Source organism: Pseudomyrmex gracilis, unplaced genomic scaffold, assembly GCF_002006095.1.
Source record: "Pseudomyrmex gracilis isolate BER0280 unplaced genomic scaffold, ASM200609v1 scaffold_0, whole genome shotgun sequence".
Lineage (NCBI taxonomy): Eukaryota > Metazoa > Arthropoda > Insecta > Hymenoptera > Formicidae > Pseudomyrmex > Pseudomyrmex gracilis.
In genome coordinates, this window is record NW_018020584.1 from 3,813,835 (window position 1) to 3,835,531 (window position 21,697).

At 40.2% G+C, this 21,697-nt stretch overlaps 1 protein-coding gene across 6 annotated transcripts in view; it reads right to left on the reverse strand.

The window, feature by feature from the left end:
* LOC109863569 overlaps positions 1–21,697 on the reverse strand; it is a 240,012-nt gene that overhangs the window by 92,768 nt on the left and 125,547 nt on the right. For all 6 annotated transcript variants that reach the window (XM_020443880.1, XM_020443870.1, XM_020443861.1 and 3 more), the window contains one exon: positions 20,367–20,483. In XM_020443880.1, coding sequence (XP_020299469.1) covers positions 20,367–20,483 — 117 coding nt within the window. The remainder of the gene's footprint in view (positions 1–20,366; positions 20,484–21,697) is intronic.

Consider the following 21,697-nt stretch of genomic DNA (forward strand, 5'->3'; position numbering starts at 1 on the left):
TCCTGCACTTCCATTAAAGGTCTCGTGTTATTGTCCATCGGGAATCGACTTTGTAAGTGGGCCATCCTGCGTGGATGGCGGAGGCGCGAAGCGGTTGACAGGGTGTCGATAACCCCCGTAGCGAAGGAAATGGAAAGGGGTTGGCAATCGGACTCATAGAATCTCGATAATATCGTCCTTTTGGCAGTCGGGAAGAGGAGATGGTTTGGGGACATGCTACAGGAGCGGGCGAGTTGGGTTGTCCTCTCTGTCTACGAACATCCCTACGATCTCATCGTAACCAATCCCTTCTCATCCTCAGGTTCGACTACTAGCAGTTCGATTCTCAAGAGCGTCACTCAAACGTGATATTAAACTCTGGCGTGGTGGAATCTCCTTAAATTCCGAGTTGAGCTACTGCTACGAGCCAATCCCCGAACCTCGACTATTCGTTCGAGATTTTATACACGCGTCGAGAATTCGAGTATTAAGAAAAATCTTGCAAATTAAAGCTCGCTCGCGCGTGTTTGCCAATATCTGGCTGTGCATTGTGGAAAGAACGATCACAATATCTGACGACTTGTATTATTATGCGCGCAATAACGTCGCGGTGGTTAATTGATGTCGTAACAAGCGACGACATGTCGCATCGCGCGAAATTAAATAATCCATATACATTTCCGCTTCAAGGTCGATACGATAAGAATATTGTATTAGGTGATAAACGATATATGTGAACGGAGATCGGCATGTTCGCGTTTATTTTCAATTTTATTGCTCATCGATATCAAAATATATTAACCAAATTTTTTCACAATAATTTGATTAAAATATTTTTTTGTTATATATCTAATTTTGTTTTACAATTTTTTTTTTTGCGCGCGCGTTTCTATAGGATTGTAATTTGTTTTATTTTTCTAGCAATTGCATATATTCATTTAAAAGTTTTTGTTCACACACAAAATAACAAGGCCTTTTGATAAAAATTTTTCAACAAAAGACGGTGCTGCATGTAGCGTGAAATTATTTTAGTATTTTAATTGCATGTATCTGTATTATACATATATCACTTTTATTCATTTGCTATTGCACAAAAAAAAGTATCTAGCATTTCGAAAACCGTCTGTTTTCAATTTGTGTAAAACAAACAACAAACACACAAACTGCGGCGTTCAACTTATAATTGAATTATTACACACGTTTATATCAATAACAGTAAAACAAATGGTTGCCCTAAAACATTCAAATCCTATGAAACTACATTTTGTTAAAAACAAATAATGAGATTAAACATAAACGAATATAATACGGATACATATAACGAACCGTGCGAATTTTAAAGTCAGCAATATCCTCTCTCTGAAAATAAAGTTGTATTTACAGATACAATAAACTTGCATGTGTGAAATGCAATGATGTAGAAAAGAGATAAATTGAGAGTTAGATATAAAATGATTTAATAGTCGAGCACATTTAAGCACATTTATATTGTATCACAGAAAATCGCTTGATCCGTGCGCGCGCGCGCGATCGTCTAAATTATAATATTTTACAGATTTAGATACTGTTTTTTATTTAAAAAAAAGAATTTAAAAAAATACGCACAAAAAAGTTTTGTGTATACATGTGTTGTGCGTGCGTGTGGAACATGAAACGTATAAAAAGCGCAATGTATATATTTATTTTTTCTTTTCTATTATATCTATCGATCCCTTCTATGACCTATTTTACATTCGATATCAATTATTCAATTAATTAATATGTATACCGTAAAATTCAAGACTTGAATATCAATTTCAACGAATGCAAAATTGGTCATTTATTTTAGTGTGATTAATACGCTCAACGTAATATCCATTAAATAAAAACAATTAAATAAAATCTATGTAATATATTTCGTATCTATAATGTATGATTTGACTTTGCAAGCATGCGTTTTAAGAAACTTCAAAACATGAAAATCCGGTAACGAAAATGAGCAAGTCTAATATTTATGCGTATATTTATGCACTCTTCGAGGGAAATGTATCTAAGATATGAAAGCTCTGGTTAATCCTTTGGAATTATAATCCAGCATCCTCTCTCTCTCTCTCTCTCTCTCTCTCTTTCTCAACTACTCTAACCTGCTTGCGGCGAAACCGCCCGAGCTAATTTCTCATAAATCTACGGACCTATGACTACTCGAATTTCAGGAGTGAAACATCAAAGGCTTGCCTTTGAGAAGAGAAAAACGTTAAGTCCTCTTCGCTTTAAAAATTTCGTTTTACTTTACGCTCGTCGTCTCGAATGTTCAGCAATGTAAAAGCCGCGCGCTTTCGGTGGCTCATTATAGGCATAAAAATTTGAAAGTTATGTGAGTGTAGCAATTCTCAATGAAAAGATTATATAAAGTTTGAGAATATATCCTAAGAACTTCTGAAAATATTTCGTAGCATCGATATAAGAGATCCAAAGGTTTTTGATCAAAATATGAAAAGTTTCTTTGCCATGAAATAAAAAATAAAAAAATGCATTGATACAAAGAGAAACTATATTAAAAAGTAATAACAGTTTTCAGCGTCTTAAAAAAACGTCTTACAGGCGAATGAGTTGAAAACGCGTTCGGATCTTATTACGTAATATGTGTGGCGATCCTTCTCTCAGTCTGCATCTCGAAAGGACTATGCTAATGCTCACCGATTAAATCACGGCGCAAGACACGCGAATCCCTAAGTACGAGCGCGACGGTAACTTTTAAAAGATAAATCTTCCGGGCGAGACGTGCGAAGTAAATCTCAAAGGACCGCACTGCGGCCGGGATATAGCGAGGCCTTAAGTACGAGAGACTTTGTATTCCGCTCTTCTTTCATCCGCACTTTGTCCCCGTAGCAGAGAAACGCGAGTCTTCGCGAGACGGCGTCTTACACTTTCAGCATCCGAGACTGCTATACTCATCCTGCTCGCGTATTCGCGCGCAGCCACACTCCGTCCCCGGAATACATCCCTTCTGCGTGTGTTTTGTTAAAGTGAAATATGCACAACTATACCCGCGCGCGGATATACGTGCTTTTACGAGTGCTCGCCGTCATCGTCGAATATTTTCCGCTGACAACGAATTTCGACCATCCTGCTCGCGTTCAACATGCCGTGCACACATGTACCGCGACCGATGTTTGTTGGACATTTTTCTATCGCGTTGAACTCATAAATTGCATTTATTCAGTGAATCAAATAATGTAAATGCGAATATTTAGATTTATTCTCGCTCAAATTATTAAACAAGATTAAAGATTTTTTCTCGTCATAAAAAAAAAAAGTAGAAGAAAATGCACCGCATCTTGTTTTCCATATAGAAAACAATATTTATTATCTGGAGAATACGGCGCAAATAATGTACTGATATATCCCATATTTGTGCGTCCTCCGCATGTAAAAATTAAACAAATGCATTCTATTGACGATGCAAATACGTCTTACACTCATACGTTTGTCCGTGTTTGCTCATTTTAATATTTTATGTGTAATTTACCGTCTCCCGGAGAAAGAGTCTTTCTCTACTTGATATTTATTTACAGATATATATAGCGACGTTTTGTATTTACTCTCGCACTTTACACTTCTCTCTGTACAAGCGCTCCACGTAATCATAAATCTCGAGGAAATCCCCGCGTTTTCGTTGTCTACACGTTGTCCTCTTACGAGGCACATCACTTCCCTCTGTCGTGTCTTATATTTTCCTTGCGTTATGTATTCTCGTATATAAAAGTCGTCTGGCATTTCCTCGGCGTTTGCTTTTTCATCCCGACGTGGAAACTGTCCGGGAGAAAACGCATATCGTTCCGCGATATTCAGGACCTTTATCGCGAGGCGCACTGCCTCCGTAATTTGTTGTTTCCCGTCTGCTGGACATTTCTTTCGCTCGCTTCGGCATTTTCGCCACCTCCGGTGCCGGATGTAAATGCGGTCTTCTGTATTTACAGCGGAGCGAAACGCGGACGATGGTGAATGCAGCCGCCGCGTGCTTAAGTAGCTCCTCGTTCTATATTCTATTTTCTCCAACTCTCTCCAGCATTTTATTTAATCGCGAAACTACTCTCTCCCGCAGAAATGTGACTGTCTTACAGCCGCGTTGTATCTTGTTTATACAAATGCAAGTAATTCTGATTCTCTCGCAAGACAGAATATCCGTATTTCAGAATTTGCATCTTTTTAATTTAATCCGCAAATATAACAATTGTGACGTTTGTTTTTGTTTCGTTCCTCAAAGACACAAAAGTTCGAATAAAAAAAAAAAAAAATTACAGACTTTGCGGAATATGTATTTCTTTCAAAATAGCATCAGATCGATCAACAAACAGGTTAGTTTAATCTTTCATAAAATCTTTTAAAGAGATTGAAGAACAAAAATACATAAAACAATTTTTAAAAATCGCGAACGGAATTGATAAATGGTATATTTATTGTCGGATTTCGACCAATCATATTTTTGCATGAACTATGATAAATATCCGGGTGAAGAAGATTTGTTATCACTGAGCGGGAACAGCGCTTGTGTGAATTCAGCGGGAATAAACCCGTGGATTTTTGTAATATAAAAATCAGTTTTATTTATTTAACAACGGGAGCGCGGGGGAAGTATTCGATCACGTATGTAGTTTCAATGTTATGGCGTTTTGTCTATACGTGGAGTTTACCGTGTCGATATTTTTCACGTGATTGAATAAGGTTGGTGTAATCATATACGGAACTGTGCTATTTATTTTTAAAAGAAAATCCATCCATTACGTGCGCGATATTTTTGACTGAGAGCGGCCGGAACAAAGTACAAACAGGATGGAACAGTTATTTCTGCAGAAAGAACATACCGTTTGCATTATAAAACAAACTAGAATACACTAAAGATATTCAATTAAAAAATAACAAAAAATTGTAATACCAACAAGTGAACAGTATCCCCTTTGAAAAAAGTCTCACGGTGTCGCGAATAAAATTTCTTTGGGTTTTTATCTGCACGATGACTTCTGGTGACCCAGTATATTGAAAAATCTGTCGGTTGAGCGAGATTAGATCTAACGTCCTTCTCGATATGATCACGAGGATATTGCCTTGAATAATGTATTTACCGTAAACCGCATTGCTAAAAGTGTCGGGGAGTAAGGTGCGCAGCACGCGCGGATATCGATTTTTAAGTGGCCTCTTACATCTTGTACGTACTCCCTTCTATCCGCACTATATGTCGTCTCTTCGCGGAAGAGCTTTCCTCCGCTTCTCTCGCGATCTTTGTTACACCCCGGCCGAGCGCGTCGCGTAGATGCCAGTGTGCGCCGAGGGCATATCCCCGGCATATCCTCTTCTTCGTGTTTTGCTTCGCTCAAGCGAAGTAAGATAAGGCGCTCGGCTCGGAGAGTAGGTAGGAAAGTATATCGCGAGACTAAGTCTAGTGCTTTTGCGAGGATCGCGTACTTCTATGTCTCCCTCTCTCTCTCTTCCTCTTTCTCGCTCGCTTCCTTTTTCTCCAGGGATCGCTCAAGCCGACGGACTAAACTCCTCCGAGCCCCCACTCGTTTCCACGAGCGATGACGCGTCTTCGTCCTTCGCGTAAAAAAAAAAAAAAAAAAAAAAAAATAAAAAACAGAGAAAAATATCCGCTGTCGGGAAAAATGGTGTTGGCGCCGCGCCGCGTCGGGATACAACAGAGCGATCGGACGACCAGTGATTTGTCGCGATAACGATAACGGCGCACTCCGACGACGTCCATCAACGTCCGCGACGAAAGAGCTGATAATTTTATGAGAAGACCGAAAGGTTGGGAAAGAAGATATCGGAAAACGACAATTCGCGAAATAGCAAAATTATTCCTCGCAATAAGATGCATATACATGTGCCTTCCTTTGAAATTATCTTTTTGTTTTTTTTTTTTCAATCTATTAAATTCTTCAAGAAAATTCCTCAATAAATAATATTACAAAAGCTTTTCTAGACTACTACCTGTATTATTTTAAGCAAAGCATATGCATATGTGTATATGTAAAATATTGCTCTATTGGTTACTTATTGGAGCGCGAAATGTCGGACAGAGCGAATCGATCTTATTCTATATGCACGGGAAACATAAAATCACAACTGGAATGCAACGTGATGTGTTTTACGCGAGTGGATGCGGCCGATCGCGAGAACAGAAAGAGGATGTCGTCCATTTGTCGCCCCGACGAAAAGGTATAACGTGTTTACACTGTTTCCACTGCGCATAAAGCGCACATCGTTAGTTAACAATGCGGTCGAACAGAGTCGAGAATGGCTTTGACGTCGAACGGGCGCGAAAAGACTCTCGGACTCTCTCTCGGGCGGATGGGTCGGCAGACAATAAATCGGTCGCTTTCAAATCGACGAATCGATGTATACACACTCGCTGCTGCCCAGTTGCAAACCGACGCTCGGACATTACGATCAAGCACGATAGTTGCTATAATACAGTCTCTGTGAGAGTAAACCGAGTCGCCTATTATCACCGAACGGGAACAAACGGACAAAACCCGCAATTGTTCATGTGCACGTCAATAATCGTAAAGGTTTTTTTTTTTTTTACGTGTGACTGCGCTTTGAAAAAGCGCCTTTCTTATCGCGATGCACTTTTTCAGAGCGAATTTCCTTTATCTCTGCTTTGACAAATGCGTTTTTTAATTGAATTTGACACGTGTCAAGTTTGAATAAATATTAGTATTATTTTATGTTGTAAAAATAATCACAACAACGCGCGACACCAAAAAAAGATGATGAAAATTCATTTTCACATCTTGTGCGATTCCGAGCAACCGCAAATGTTCACCATGACGCTTCATTTAAGCACAAAACAAAGTGTTCTGAAAGTAATTATGTCGTTTGCTGTTATACTGACACACTGAAAAGCAAACGGTCAAGTTGCGGCAATTTTCCCTCGAGAACAACTGCACTTGCATATGAGATACGTAAGACTCGGTTGTATTTATTCAAGATGCGAGTTTGCGGTTAGCGGCCATGGGGAGAACGGCTTAAGTGTTTACAAGATGCTAGGGAACTTGCATAAAGTCGTGATCATCAGACCATAACGCTATCCAGCTTCGCCAACGCGGCAGCGTCTTGGAGAACACTGCGGTTTTGCTTCGGGACTGGAAACGGATTTCCGCGAGTTTTGGACCGTCTTAAGTCCGAGTTATCATCAAGCGAATCCCGCTCGCGTTCTATACTGCGACACCGCCGCGCAACAATGACGCCAGTTAATGCCTGTTTACTGCGCGTTGCACATTACGTGGTTGAAAATCTTGCTGTTGAAAATTGCGTCGTGCCAAACACATTACAACAATATATTTTTATTGTAAATAACATTTAATATAATGTTTATTATAATGTTTATTCTTAAAAAAAAAAAAATAGAGAACTTTCTAAAAGAGTTCCGCAAAGGCACTTTGAAATTAGAAACGAAAAACGATCAAAGAAGTTTTCTTAGAAAAATATTTTCACTCAACTCTCTCACGAACATATTGACACGTCACACTGACTGAAGCAACTCGTCTAATTACTATCTCATCAGGTTCTATATATACTCCAACAAATAGCGTCCGTGAAAACGGAATATCACAAAAAGAAAGAGAGAACAAAGAGAGAGAGAGTCAGCAATTTCCCGGCGTTTGCTAGCGTTTCATAGATCTCTGGCGAAATATTCTCCGGACGAGCGTGATTACCTATACGGAAGTGAATTCTGGAAATTTCAATAATCTCGGCTTTCCGATTACCCGCTTCGGGCCCGATGTCCAATTGAACCACCGTGCCAGGTTCACCGCACGCACACGTAGCACACGCGTGTCCCACCCCCGCGTCGCGAATGAAATGTCGCCGTGAACATCGGATCGCTCCGGGAAGTTCCGGCGAGTTCGTCCATTTGTATGTACGTGCGGCAACGCTCTGTATAACGTATATAGGTATGTACACACATTCCGAACTATCGATGTCGCGTTTATTAGTTCGCCGTTCGGAGTGTATATCAGAGAAGGAAGAGAAGGGGTTGCTAATCGTGGTTCCGAATCGCCGGCAGCGACGATGGTGTCGAACTCGACCGCGCGGAGATCAAATATCTGCCGAGCAAACGCACGGACGGAATCGTCGTGAGAGTGGTAGTAATACGGTGACGCTGATGAAGTTTACCGCGCGAAGCTCGTTAATCCGAATCGAGACTGCGACCTCTAAAGCTGTGCGCGCGATTAACAAGTACGCCAGGCTGGGCCTTATGGCTCGTTAACGCCGATAACTCCGGCGCCGCGCGCTCAGCGCGAGACATGATTATACGTCAAGTGTATACGTGTGTGGGAGCGAACCGTCACGCGACACGCAAATGCAGTTCTGCCGATGAAAAGCGGCCGACAGGTGAACGCCAAATTGCTCGCGATTCGTAAATCCAATTCGCCGAGACGCGATCAATGCCGAAAGTGCGTGACTGCAACGCATTAATTTTCGAAACGCGCTTTTTGTTGCTCGCGGAGCAGTTTATTGAAGTTTTCGACGAGATTACGAACGAATTAACCTGTCTGTTTTCTGACCGGTGCAGACCCAAACAGAGAAGATTGCTTCTGGAAAATATATTCGCATCAACGTGTAATTTGTTAAGCTTTGATAATTAATAATTATACGATAACAAATTTGAATCTGATACGTATAATGTTCCTTGGTGTATTCAGACATAATTTAAATAACCAGAAATTGTTGTGTAATTTTGCAAATAAAACATTATCACAGAGATATTAATTATTATTATTTGGAAAAGTAGATTTTATTAATTAATTTATTTGATGTAAAATTACTATAATGTATTATAAATGTATTATAAATGTATTCAATAATGTATTATAAAATTTCTATTTTACGTCAGAGGACCAAATTAAATTAAAAATTATTAAAATTACTTTTTTGTGTGTACGTTAAAAAATATTCACACACACGAATGCATATTCCGTCTCCTCGCGTGCATACGTAACTGTTTTATATCGCGTGAAACTACCGCAATAGGTAAAATGGAGTTAGCTCCTTGACTGTCAGACAGTTTTTGGAATGTTACACCGAGAAGCGGATGCAGGTTTTCCGACGTAAAGCGAATAACAAATGAGAACTTTCAACTGCTTAATGTTCGCAGCTTAATTAAACGAAAGAGAGGAAAAGAAAAGCCAAAGAAACTCGTCAGAGAGAAATTGGGTCGGTGGACGAGGAAGAGCTGAAAGCGAGTAAGCGTTTGAAAATGGTAATCGCTGCAGTCTGTGTACGTGCGGAGATGGAACATCTCGTGAAAAGGGGAGGTCAAAAGGCGAGAGGAGGTCAAAGGCGAAACATGTTTAGGCAACACCGCGTGTCAAAAGGGGAAATTAGTTTTTGGGATAAGAGGATCAAAACAGGCGAACGTGTTGCTGTCAAAGTTAATATAACAGTTGTGCCGCGTGTTAGATCTCGGCGCAAAAGGCTACAAAAGGTACAATTATATTATATTACCGAATATACCGAAGCTTCATATATATATATTTTACTTACCGCGCTTTCGAGTCGATGCGATGCGCAACTCAAAAGGAAAACTATGCCGAAAAGTTATCTCCCTCTCCTCTCGATCGCGAAAAGTGACGTGTTTCACGGATTAATATTCGCCCAAAATTACAACGTCACGCGTCGCACGCAAGGCGTGTCATTTTCGCGACTATTTTTCGCCCCGCGGTCTATTTTTAACTCTGGTTCGTTCGTTAGCTTAACTGACATTCGCTTTCGGAAATTTCAACTTCCACGTTCTCTATCTACGGAGGAGGAGCGAACGAGAGAGAGAGAGAGGAGAAACTCGACGTCGGTCCACGTACCCGCGATGCAATTTTCTGCCTTGCGCTTGCAACTCGTCGATTGCGAGCGTTGGAAATTCGCCTAGTTTCGCCAGAAACACAGGCCTCACCCGATCGAAACGTTTTACACTTTCTCGACTCGTCGTGATCACCCCTGTGTTTCCCCCGCACCCGCTCGATCGTTACTGCGTTCGGGCGTTGCGGGGTTTTATCACGCCTCCAAGAGAAATTCGGCCGATTTGCATTCGGCAAAGAGAAACGGGTAAGAGGAGCTGATTCGCTTTTAATTCGCGGAGCGAATAGGAAGATTACGCGTGACAAACGAGTGATGCTCTTTCTCTCTAAAACTCTCGTTTTCGGCGAGAAAAGTTTCGACGATGCTCGATGTCATAGTAGGTACATAAACTTTTGAATAACGCAGCGTTTTTTTTTTTTATTATTTATTTATTTTTTTTTTGATGAAAATAAAAATACCCCAAGGTACATTAATAAGTGATCTTTCAACATATATGCAAATATATATGCAAATCTCAAAAGGATCCACAGCAAAGCGTCGTGATAATAAGATAATAAGGATTATCGGTCACGAGCGGTAGGGAGGCTGAGCGATACACACCGGCGGTTAAACCACGTGCGAACGAGATACCGTCCCGTTTGCGCTAAGTCTCGCACTTAACAAACAATTAGCCATTTAGCCGTGATGATCGATAAGCGGGACACGACACCGCAGGATTTGTTCACGCAGAATTCGACTGTTATCGATTCACCGGTCGCGAAGATCGATCGTTTTGAAAATATAATACGCTCGATTCTTATCGTTAGAAACTATCGGCAGCTAATTTCGATGATGAGCAATTACGCGCGGTGTTACACCGACGCGATGACAATCGACGAGCAAAAGGACCGCGTTTGCTTTCGGAAATATGGAAACGATGCGGTTAATCGCTTTCGCAGACGGGAAGCTTATCATATCATTGACGATAATGATATACGCGTGACGCGTTATTGATTGCCCAGCGATCGGGAAAATAATACAATTCGTCCACTGTCGAATTTTACGCATCCCTCGATGTAAAATTTATCCGATAAAACGTTAATTCCTGATTAACCGTGTGTGAATTTCGCGCGCGCGGTATCTTCTATTTTGTGTAGATCTAAATAAATATTGATCCGCTCATCACAAAAGAGAGATTACGAGCGAATGACAGAGAAAAGGATCGTTCGCAATTTGTGCAACACTATTATCACGGGTTATAAAAAAAAAACGAGTTACGAATAAATTAAAACATCAGCGATATTTCCGGGATTACATATGTATCTCTGTGATACGCGTGCGCGCGCGCGCGCGTTCTATGGGATATTCTTTTCAGAAACAATTAGCATTCAGTCGAATTGGTTTTTAGAGAACGTTAGAGGCGCGACGCTCGAGCACTCGCAACAAATCGAAGATATTTTGCGCGCGACGGCTCTGACGTGTAAAGAATGCTCAACAGTTCCGCACGATTAAGATCAGCAAGATCGTTCCCAACAAAAGCGCAAGTGCATCGAGATTGCCGGGTATCCGTAACAAGACTGCTAATGCGTGTCGTTAACATTAGCGCCATAGTCCCGTAATTCGCGCACTCCACATTCACTTCATCCCTCTCTCCGCAATTTCTCTCTCTCTCTCTCTCTCTCTCTCTCTCTCTCTCTTCTCTTTCCTTCCGTTCTCTTCTCCCTTATGTTCACAGTCGGAAGAGTGACGACGCTATTACGGAATAGCGCGAGTAATTTTCACAACTAGGTGTTGAATAACATCGCGTTCTACCTTTCTAATGGTACGTGTTCTGTCGCGATAACATCGACACCCCTTTCCCTCTCCTCTTCCCCCCGGCAAAGTGTCGAAATTATTAGGAAAATTCAATCTCTCGAACGCAGTCAACTCGATTATTTTAATCAGCGCACAAATAGTTTCTATTTTGACACGGATATTGAATAAGACGACAATGTTTAACTCGCGTTACTCTCGCGGAGTTTTTGAAAATATATTTCTCATCGCGCTCTTCTTACACGTGCCTCTTGAAAAAAAAACGTGTCTCTTCGTCGGTGAATAATATAAAAAATATTAGCACTCTTTCCCCTTCGCGAGATATAACGAGCGCGTAGCCTTGAGTCTCCTTTATCGCAACGGATCCGCCGAACGTAAATTGCTGACTTATCCTAATGGGTTAATAAAATATTCATCCTGCGCCGAGGCGAATAAATCGCGCACGTGTAGATCGCGTGGGTTCGCTGTACTCGGCTCTCAGAAAGTACCCCAGGGTGCTCTCGTCCCACGCCTCGTACGTACAGGATTCGAATCCGATATTGCGCAGCTTATCTTAACCCCCCCTCCCTTTCCCTCTTTCTTTTCCCTTTGCCGAGAACGATGAGCGGGCGCGCGCTCGCGCGCGGCTATCCCGAGGGAGTTTCTGACGAGAAATTATCTCAAAAAATGTATCCCTCGATCTCGCGAGAGAGAGAGAGAGAAGAGAAGAGAGAACAACGAGGATCGACTCGAATAGACAGATTGCCGGAATCAGATTCGAATTCTCTTTCTTTCCGTCTTCGTACGCGCTTCGCGAGGGGGATCCGCATCCGCGCGCTCGATAAGACTAATCTGCTAATCGATACTTTCCGCCGGGAAAAGATAACGAACCTAATTTTTCTTCGCGATTAAACGGGATCGAATACGTCAGTTCAATTCCTCGCACGCTAACTCACTCGTCGCAAATAGAATCTTGCGTCTCGGGCAGGACGAGATCATATCTTTCGCGTTATTGGAAAATGTTATTTTTGCGAAAGTGAACGATTCCACTTTCACGATACAATTACGTGAGAGAGAGATATATATATATATATAGAGAAAAATATGAATCCTGTATGTTTGTACAGTTTATTGAACGTGCTGATCTTCCAAGTTTTGTTTGGAAAATCAGATTTCGCGATAAATAACTGTATTTATTATTGTAACAACAATAATAATAACGTCTTTTTGTGTTAAAATATATCGACGATTGTTTTGCAATTTCTTTAAGACGAAGCTTTGACAATCGAGAAATGTAGACACAAACCCGCATCCATTCAATCAGAGAGTCTTGCACAGTCTGACAAGGGTATAAAATGAAAGAGTGTGGGCTTACACGCAAAATGGAGAGCACAGTTCGACGGATATAGAAGACGTCTCTTTCTTCTCGTCTTTTTTGTCTTACCCGCAGCTAAGACACGATAGGCTTTCCCCAGTCAAAGGTCCGACGCGCGATCTATCTTTCCATTTCTTAGGCTGATGGAGAAATTCGTGCCACTCCAATTTCTTGTATCGAACCATGAAACGGGTGTTTTTGCGACAGTACGATTGCCGAAAATACTCTCAATGTCTCTCTTAAGTAATTACACTTGAAAAAAGTGTAATTCATATCTTTCAATCGCATATGCTGCGGAAGATAAGAAGAAACGATGATAACAACAAATTAAATAAAATAACGAAAAGAATGTGCGAGAAGATGTTTTAAATCAAATCTATTCCGCGGAAAATGTATGATCACCAACAACAAAACAAAAAAATGAAAGTATCTTGTTGCCAAAACAAAGTAGGATAAGATCTGCGCAAATATTTCGAGACAAGTTCTCTAAGGTCCGTATATATGTGGTATGTATGATAACCTAGTTACATAGCAAAAGAGAAAGAGAGAGAGAGAGAGATAGAGAGATAGAAAGAAGTTTGAATACGCATTTAAACAATTCAGAAAGTAACGTACGGACTGTGTCATCCGCTTTTTAAGAGGATAAGAAAGTTCTTCGCTTTTCCCGCGTTTTTCTAAGTGGTGTTTTTATCTATCTTGCTTTCTTTTCCCAACAAATACTAATATATTTTGACATACAAATTTTCCCGCTCGCAAATTTTTTGCTCAAAGCTTCTTTCGGCAATTTTGTTTTGTTATTGATTTTTTTTCTTTGTCTCGATCTCTTTGCTCGGCGAGATGATTTTAATACTACCTGCTCTGTAATATCATGTTCAATATCTAACGTAAATATCACTTAATGTAATTCAATTTCAGAAATAATTCGCGAAAAACAGAAAAATATATTTTTCATGAAACATCACATCGCTCGTGATTTATTGTTCGAAAGAAATTGGAGGAGGGAGGAAAAGAAGAAAGGAGAGAGAGAGAGAGAGAGCTTCTTCCGTCTTACGTTCTTTTGCTCGCCGCGTATAGTATCCCAAAAACAATTCGGTCAATAGTTTCTAAAAGAAAAGCTTCTTCCGACGTATAAAGCTCCAATCTATCGAATATTATTCTTTTCGCGAAAATGATATTTTGATAAGACCGTATTGTTCTGCTTCGTGAAACTGCGCGCGCTAAGGAAGCTACTTCGAAATAAACACGCAAACTCTCCATTTCCTCGCTCGGGGACATTTTTCCACAAGGACGCCTCCTATATCCGGAGAAATAGATCGGTAAATGATACGGCGGACTCTATATATAAAAAAAAAAAAAAGAAGCGCCTGTGCGCAAAGCCTTTTCTTTCTTTTCATTCATCTAATAGATCGCATGCCGTTGCCAGAGGTCGTTCCCTTTTGTCGAGATATCGACTTTATTGCGAGCGGCTAAGTTTTCCGCGGAAGTTTGGAGACGGGATGACTGTCGTAGCGGCGTGAAACGAACCGAAAATCAGTATGGAGCAGAGCTTAAGTCGTCGGAAACGCCGCCAGCACGGAAAAGAGACTTCGTCTTTTGGTCTTTCGATGGTCGTGCAACTAAATTAACTTGCGGTTACGTGATTGAACGTCGCAGTACGGCCTGATGCGGTTGCACGGCATCGCGAACAACGTCATTACAGACGAGAAAAATTGCAGCTATTAATTTAACAAATTAATTTTTATCGCGAATAAAAGCGTCTCAACTTTGAACGAAAGTAAATTAATTTGCACGTAAATTGAAAGCTACGAAAAAAAGAAAGGATCGTTGCAGTGTATAAGCAAAAATTGAAAAGCATTCGTTTAATTATGTGCAGATTGTTGGAAAAAAAGAAAAAAAATACATCTCGCATTAAAGTTCGTGAATACTAAAGAGATCGCAATTGTTTGTAATTACGAATCCTCTTGTTGTTGCATACATTACTTGCTTGTACAAACATATAATTTCGTTTTTTGTCGGGAGAAGACGAACATGAAGTTCGAAAGCCTTCTTAAGTCGTTGAAGCTTTACGGCAAGCTGAAATTTCGACCAAAGTCGAAATGAGTATCTGGTTTAACGGTCGTCGAAGTAAATTGGGACGCGCGGCTTTGTAGTTTAACATTTTCGCGCTAGCAAACAGAGACCGACGATTGCAAACTTTTGTTGGGAGTAGTTTTGAAAGGAAAAAGAAGAGAAAGACAGAGGGAGAAAAAAAGAAAGAGAGACAGAGAATACGTCAACGTAATATGTACTAAACTGTAAACTCGTTAGGGAGAATCATCCAAAATTCAATGAGAAATTCCGTTAAATAAAGTTAATTAATTTTGATTTTCTTGTTATACGAAACATGCAACATCGTATCTGAATGATTATATTGTACTAATGACAACTCGCAACGTCATACGTCGGATTATTTAATAAATAAAAGATGAATAATAATCGAGCGCTTTTAAGCACGGCCGAAGAATAATTCAATTTTCATTCTTCATGTTCCAATATCTATCGCACACACTCGGGCCACATTGACGCTAATAGAGTCATCGATCCTTACGCGCGCGTCGGTTAATATGCTGAAGTGTGTTGTTATCCAATTATAATAATGGTACGACTGAAAATTATCAATATTGACTAATTGTATACTCGGACGCAACTGCGCGCGAGAGGAAGTTATCGAGCGCGTAATAACGGGATACACGTCGCGTTGTTGTTGTTCCGATGAAATGTTAGAGTTAAATTAAACGATGCTTGTTTGAAGTTTCGAGATACGTGTGACGTACGTATATATATGTACGATGTACACGTCTCCCGCGCGGTAAGTGCGTTTGACATATACGTGTCATATCTTAGCGCTGACCGGCAAACGGATTGTGTAAGCCGTAATCGAATATACATGACTCGCTATCCCGATCTATTTCCGCGTCACGGAAGATCCGTAATACGATTCGTCATCGTGTCAGAGAAACAATACTCGGATTGCATAGATCAAAGTCAGTCAGTCAATTTAAACACGAGCAAACTAACGCGCGCTCTCGCGTGAAATCTTGAAATCTCTAAGTTTTCTACAATAAATAATATGTATTATAGTGAGAATGCGCAAGTATAGAATTAAAAAAAAAAAAAACAAACATCTCTTTTAAGAAACCTTCTCAGAATGATTCTTGAAATTTCACTTGTGTCGTCGTGTTTAAGTAACAAGTAAACAGACCAATTGGATGCTGATTGCGTTTATGAAATCAAAGATAAAAAGTACGAAGAGCAAGCTCGTGATCTGTAAATTTACAGCTGAGTTTCTTGCGCCGGGTGAAAGCTCGTTTGATGTGCGATAAACAAATTTTTACTCGGAGCTACGAGCACGCCGACGATTGCTTTATCGATGTTTCCATTGCATATTTTGTTATTTCCGTTTGACGTTGCATTTTGAAAGAAAAAAAAAAAAGATTATATTTTTCAAAGAAATCTGACGCGTGTCGACGCGTTTTTGTCGAGAAGAAAACGTAAGCTTCAGCATTCTCGTACTTCTCGCGAGAATGCTTTACGCGAGTTTACTTCCCGTAAACTCGGCGTTGTACGATAAACCGAGGATCGTATATTGACCTTATTACGGTTTATATCCCGAGTGGACAATGACCGTAGTTTAAAGTGCATTATGCAATATGTTGAAACATAACGGACAAAGTTTCCGCCCGTATTCCATGTATGAGCCGCGCATTATCGGTTGAATAATTCAGTCCATTTCAATGTTTCACGGTGACATAAAAGGACGTAGTTATGGAAATGAGCGCGTTGAAATTTCACGGGAATCCGATTATTGCCTCGAATTCGACCGGGATACGTTACTTTACGGGCGACATACGACACGTAAAAAATATTATGCGCCCGTTTCGGCATGTGGCATTGTGTACTTTCGAGATTCCATTCGACAGAATTTTCTCGTCGCGGCTCGTTTAATTTAACTAATTAACCAGTGCCAAAAATTTTTCAGCCATAAATTTGCAAATAATTCGTCGCGCTACATGTTTCACACGTCATGTACATAATATATATCTATTGTATGTTTACTTGTGCATGTAGATTTTACTCATTTATGTTCTTCCATATGTTCTCGATTTAACCGGAACATAACTTTGTAACGGGGTTCTGTTTTTATATCGGCGCATAAAACTATATTAATAGTTTTACGCGCCGATATAATAATATTATTATTAAAAATTCAAATTAAATACAAAAATTTATTTAAAAAAAAAGCATCATAAAGAAAACGCTTCAAATGACGAAGCGATCACAAAGCAGTTCTTTATATATATATACAAAGTCTAACCAACAACAAATAAAATATTATTAAAAAAACACAATATAATTAAAGATAACATAAGTTGCTAAGTATATTTGACAACGCGTAGCTATTTTTGTATTTTCTTTTTCTTGATTGTTGCGACACTCCTTTCACCAAAACAAACATCGCATGATTTACAAGTTGTTATTTGTTGTTAACTTTTCTACCGTATTTTTCACATAAAGACAGAAACTTTCGTGATCGGAGAGGAAAGGAAGAGTAGGAAGTGGAAGTTAAAAGCCATAAATCATTTTGTGACACATTTATGCCAGTCGCGTGCGACGGGTTTGCCACATTACACTCAACTTCCCAACTTATATAAATTTCATACCGACCAAGCCACGTTTCGGAGTCTACCCTCTGAGAAAGTGCCGAGTAATAACGCAAGAGACATTTCCGGGTCAAAAGCTACCGGTTCTCTCGATAGCGAGTTCTTCCACCAAACTATCCTCTCGTCTATTGTTACGTAATAAATGTTCCCTATCGCACAAAATCCCGCTATATGTCGGTGACAATCAAGGTGATTTTGCGCAATTACAAACTATATAATTTTACGCGAATAGCAAACGCATATTTGATTTTGCGGTTCTCGAGTTTTACGTCGATATTTCAAACAATTGTGCTTTATCTACAGGTTATATCACATTCACGGGGGCGTAATTAATGGAAACGTAAAATCGTTCGCGATAGAAACGCGATTTCCCCATAAATTTATCGAACATCATGTTCGGCGATGAAATCACTTCCAGAATCGGACTGGTGGAATTCAATTTTACGCCATGTTACTCTGGCGATTCCTCGATTTTCAGTTTGCGCGCGCGGCAAATCGTGAAAACAAACTTATATAACCGTGCATCTCTCTCGTCTCTCTCCTTTCCGATCCTATAGGTAGCAAGATTTGCCACGTGTTAATTTGTCAAATACATACTCTTCAATGTCTGCAAATTTTTTGCGAGCGTTTACGAGAGAACACGCAGATAGAATCGCAGAGAGAAAACATCTTTTTCGCGCGGCGATATCAAAGAAACGAGTTGCGTAGCAAAACTGCTGATGTTTTAAGTACTTTACGCGGATCTTGAACGACGACGTAAATATCGCAAACTGATTTTGTCATAAATATTTAATGAGCAGTTCGTAACGAAGCTTCTCATTGTCTCGACAGCATTCCAGCTTTCGCTGGAATTTGCTCCCATTTTTTTTCTTTGACGTGCCAATTAAGAAACATAAATAATGGAGGCAACCCATGGTGCCGCGCGGGAATTTATCTACGAGCGAATTTGCAACTTTTCTATCGTTTTACCGACTTCCGTGAGGGCCCGCCTGTCAATATGTACCAATCAATTATTCAGATTTTCCAAACGTCCGCCATAATGGATCGTACCGATTTGTGCACACAAAGCACTTCCGAGAATTTTACACATCGCTCGTATATGTTGTCCGCTACTTTGATTTCAATTAAAAGTGAATATCAGTGCGATATATAAATTGAGAGATGTAACGCAATTAGTTTCAAAAATTAATCTCCAATTACACGATTTAACGCAAAAAAAGCCAACGAATCGTAAAGCGTTGATATTACATCTTTCGTAAAAAATTACAAAATTGATCATTAAATATACTTTTGCAAAAGTATATAAGATTATTCATTAAACGTACTTACAAATCGATGTAATTCATTTCGTCAGACATAATAATAATTACAATTAGACGTAATAATTACTTCGCGTTCCATTAGTTACTTGGCGAAATCTTTCAAAGCACATCGGCCATGAATACGGCCATTAATTTCGCGTTATTACTTTTGCGGTAGTTTCAACGTGATTAAATATACGCGCGCGTTCGACCAAGAAAGTTAATTTAAAAAATAATTCTCACCTTTTGCGTGCGGTAAACAGAGAAACCGCCATTTCACACTTTATCAAAGGTAAATCAATTTGCATTTAAATTAAACTCCCCGCAGGAGTTGACGTTCAAGTACAAACGGCCGGATAAAGCGGGAGCGAGACCGCTTGATAATGGAAATCGCTTCTTATAAAGCGTGAGAATCGTGTAAATACTCCACGGCACGTTTCCTTCGCTCTTTCTAAGCCCGCGTCGTGAGAGATCGGCTCGATTTACAGCGACATGAAATAACGCGTCGGCAGATTGAGCAACGTTTGTTAAAAAGAGAAAGAGAGAGAGAGAGAGAGAGCGCAAAGACTCGAAAGAGCGCGATTTCAATCTCAACGAATATATCTCTCTGTCTGATGGTATTTAAGAGTTAAATTCGATGTGTACGGGCATGTGACGAGTGTTCGGGTAACTCGAACGGCAAAAGCGAGCTCGGGATAGTAAGAAGCACTTAGCTCAGGACGTGTTCCTATTTCGTAATGCCGCTGGAATTTCTACCCACTATTCTCTCTCGAGCGCGCGTCCGTCCCGAGTCTTCATCTTCCTATCTGGATGGCACCACGCGCACCGACGGTAACTCGTGCACTGACATTAAATCGACTTTACATACTCCGCCATTTATTCGGAACACAATCATCGCGTAGATTTATAAAACGCGCAGTAAAAAAAAAGACTAGTATACTTTGCAAAAGATGTGTGTTAAATATCGATTTCTAACAGTTTTGGCCGCGTTTCCAGAAACGATCACGCTGTGCGACGTCGTTCGTATATTTTCATTTAACGGACTCTGAAAATTTTCTCCCAACATAAAAGTGCTTTCCGCGCGCAATTCCGGGATCGGTAAAAGATGCGAACGAAAATAATCGCCGTGCGGAAGTTTCGCGCGAGCAAAAACAAATAATGCGTTCGAACTGCAAGCCCGTGTTTACGACGTACGTTAATTCGCTTTCGCGTATACACCATCACAGTCGGCGCGTTTTATATACGCGCGCGGACCAGAAAATTCTTTCGTCGTGATGTTTGTAACGGAGGACGAAATTAATGGTAATTGCGGCGGTCGCTCGAGCGGGAAACTTATTGCTTTTAGCTTAACGAAGTCGCAGCGCAAAAAACTGCTCGCTAACTGAAATAAAGCGATGTACTCACTGCATATGTAGAGTCGCGACTGGCTTGTCCGAGAAGAGCACGACCGGCCGGTCGAAGCGTTGGTTGAGACCGCAGACGCGAGCGCTGCCCTCCAACTGAAGCCAACCGCCCTCGCACCTGCAACAAAAAGACGAGACCACTCCCTTCAGTAACCGACCGTTACTTCTGAGCGCGCTCGGCCGCTCTCCCCTTTCGCCGCTCTCTCACTCTCTCTCTCTCTCTCTCTGCTCGTAATTAGTTTCGCCAATTTTCGATCCAGCTGTCTCATCTCGCCCGCGTACAAGAGCTGTTAATTCGCGCCAAGCGAGAGCGGCTTGGAATTTCCCTATCATGAGAGCGAATTCAATTTTGTCTTGTGCAGTTTTAAGGAACATGCATATTTTACTTCAAGATCGGGCAAGGATTTTCTTGCCGCGAGATTCTCCCCGCGAGTCGAGAATAAGTATTCGGATAAGGGATCGTTCTTTCAAGGAAACGTCACTTTTGCTGATGGCTAAGAATGAATTTCTTTCTCTCCCTAATTTTCGAGGCGTATATATTGTTAAAGTTATCTCATTTATGCAGCACACATATAAAAGAAAAAGATCCTCTGATAATTGAGCAGGAAGAAACAAAACGATTAAAGTAAATTAAAGAACGAAACGCACGCAGCGCGTATTAGGTTTCACTTTGTCATCTTGACTGATCTCGATCGATATATGATCGATATCGAGCGCGCCCGAACAGTTCCGAAGGCGCGACGACTTGATCATATGCGCGATATCTGAAATAAACGCAAATGCAAAATAAAAGTATTATACTTCTGTATTCTACTATATATATTATATATATAGTATATTTAAAAGTATTATAAATAAATAAAATTAGGATTTTCACACACACTACTACAACACAAGCGCGCGCTACGCGCACGCTGTTATTGTTTTTATTTTAACGTGTTGTGCTAGTAAACACAACCTATCACTGCAATGACAGTTAGTATATAAATCTTACAAACCATATAATACACATTAGAGAGGTCAGAAATAACGCATGAAAATCAAAATAAAAAAATAGTGAGATAGAGAAGTGAAAAACCAACACGTGACAAGGAGAAGTAAACAAACAATACGTGACTAAAGTACCGTAAGAAGGAGAAGAGAAACACCATATAACTAAAATCACAAGGATATTTTGCGCGCGACGACTCTGACGTGACAGAGAAAAGAGTAAAAATGAGAATATTATATATATAGATATATTTAACGTATTATATATAAATATATTTATACAGTATTATATACAGGGTGTCCCAGAATGGCCGTACAATCTCTCGTAGGCAGGTAGAAGGA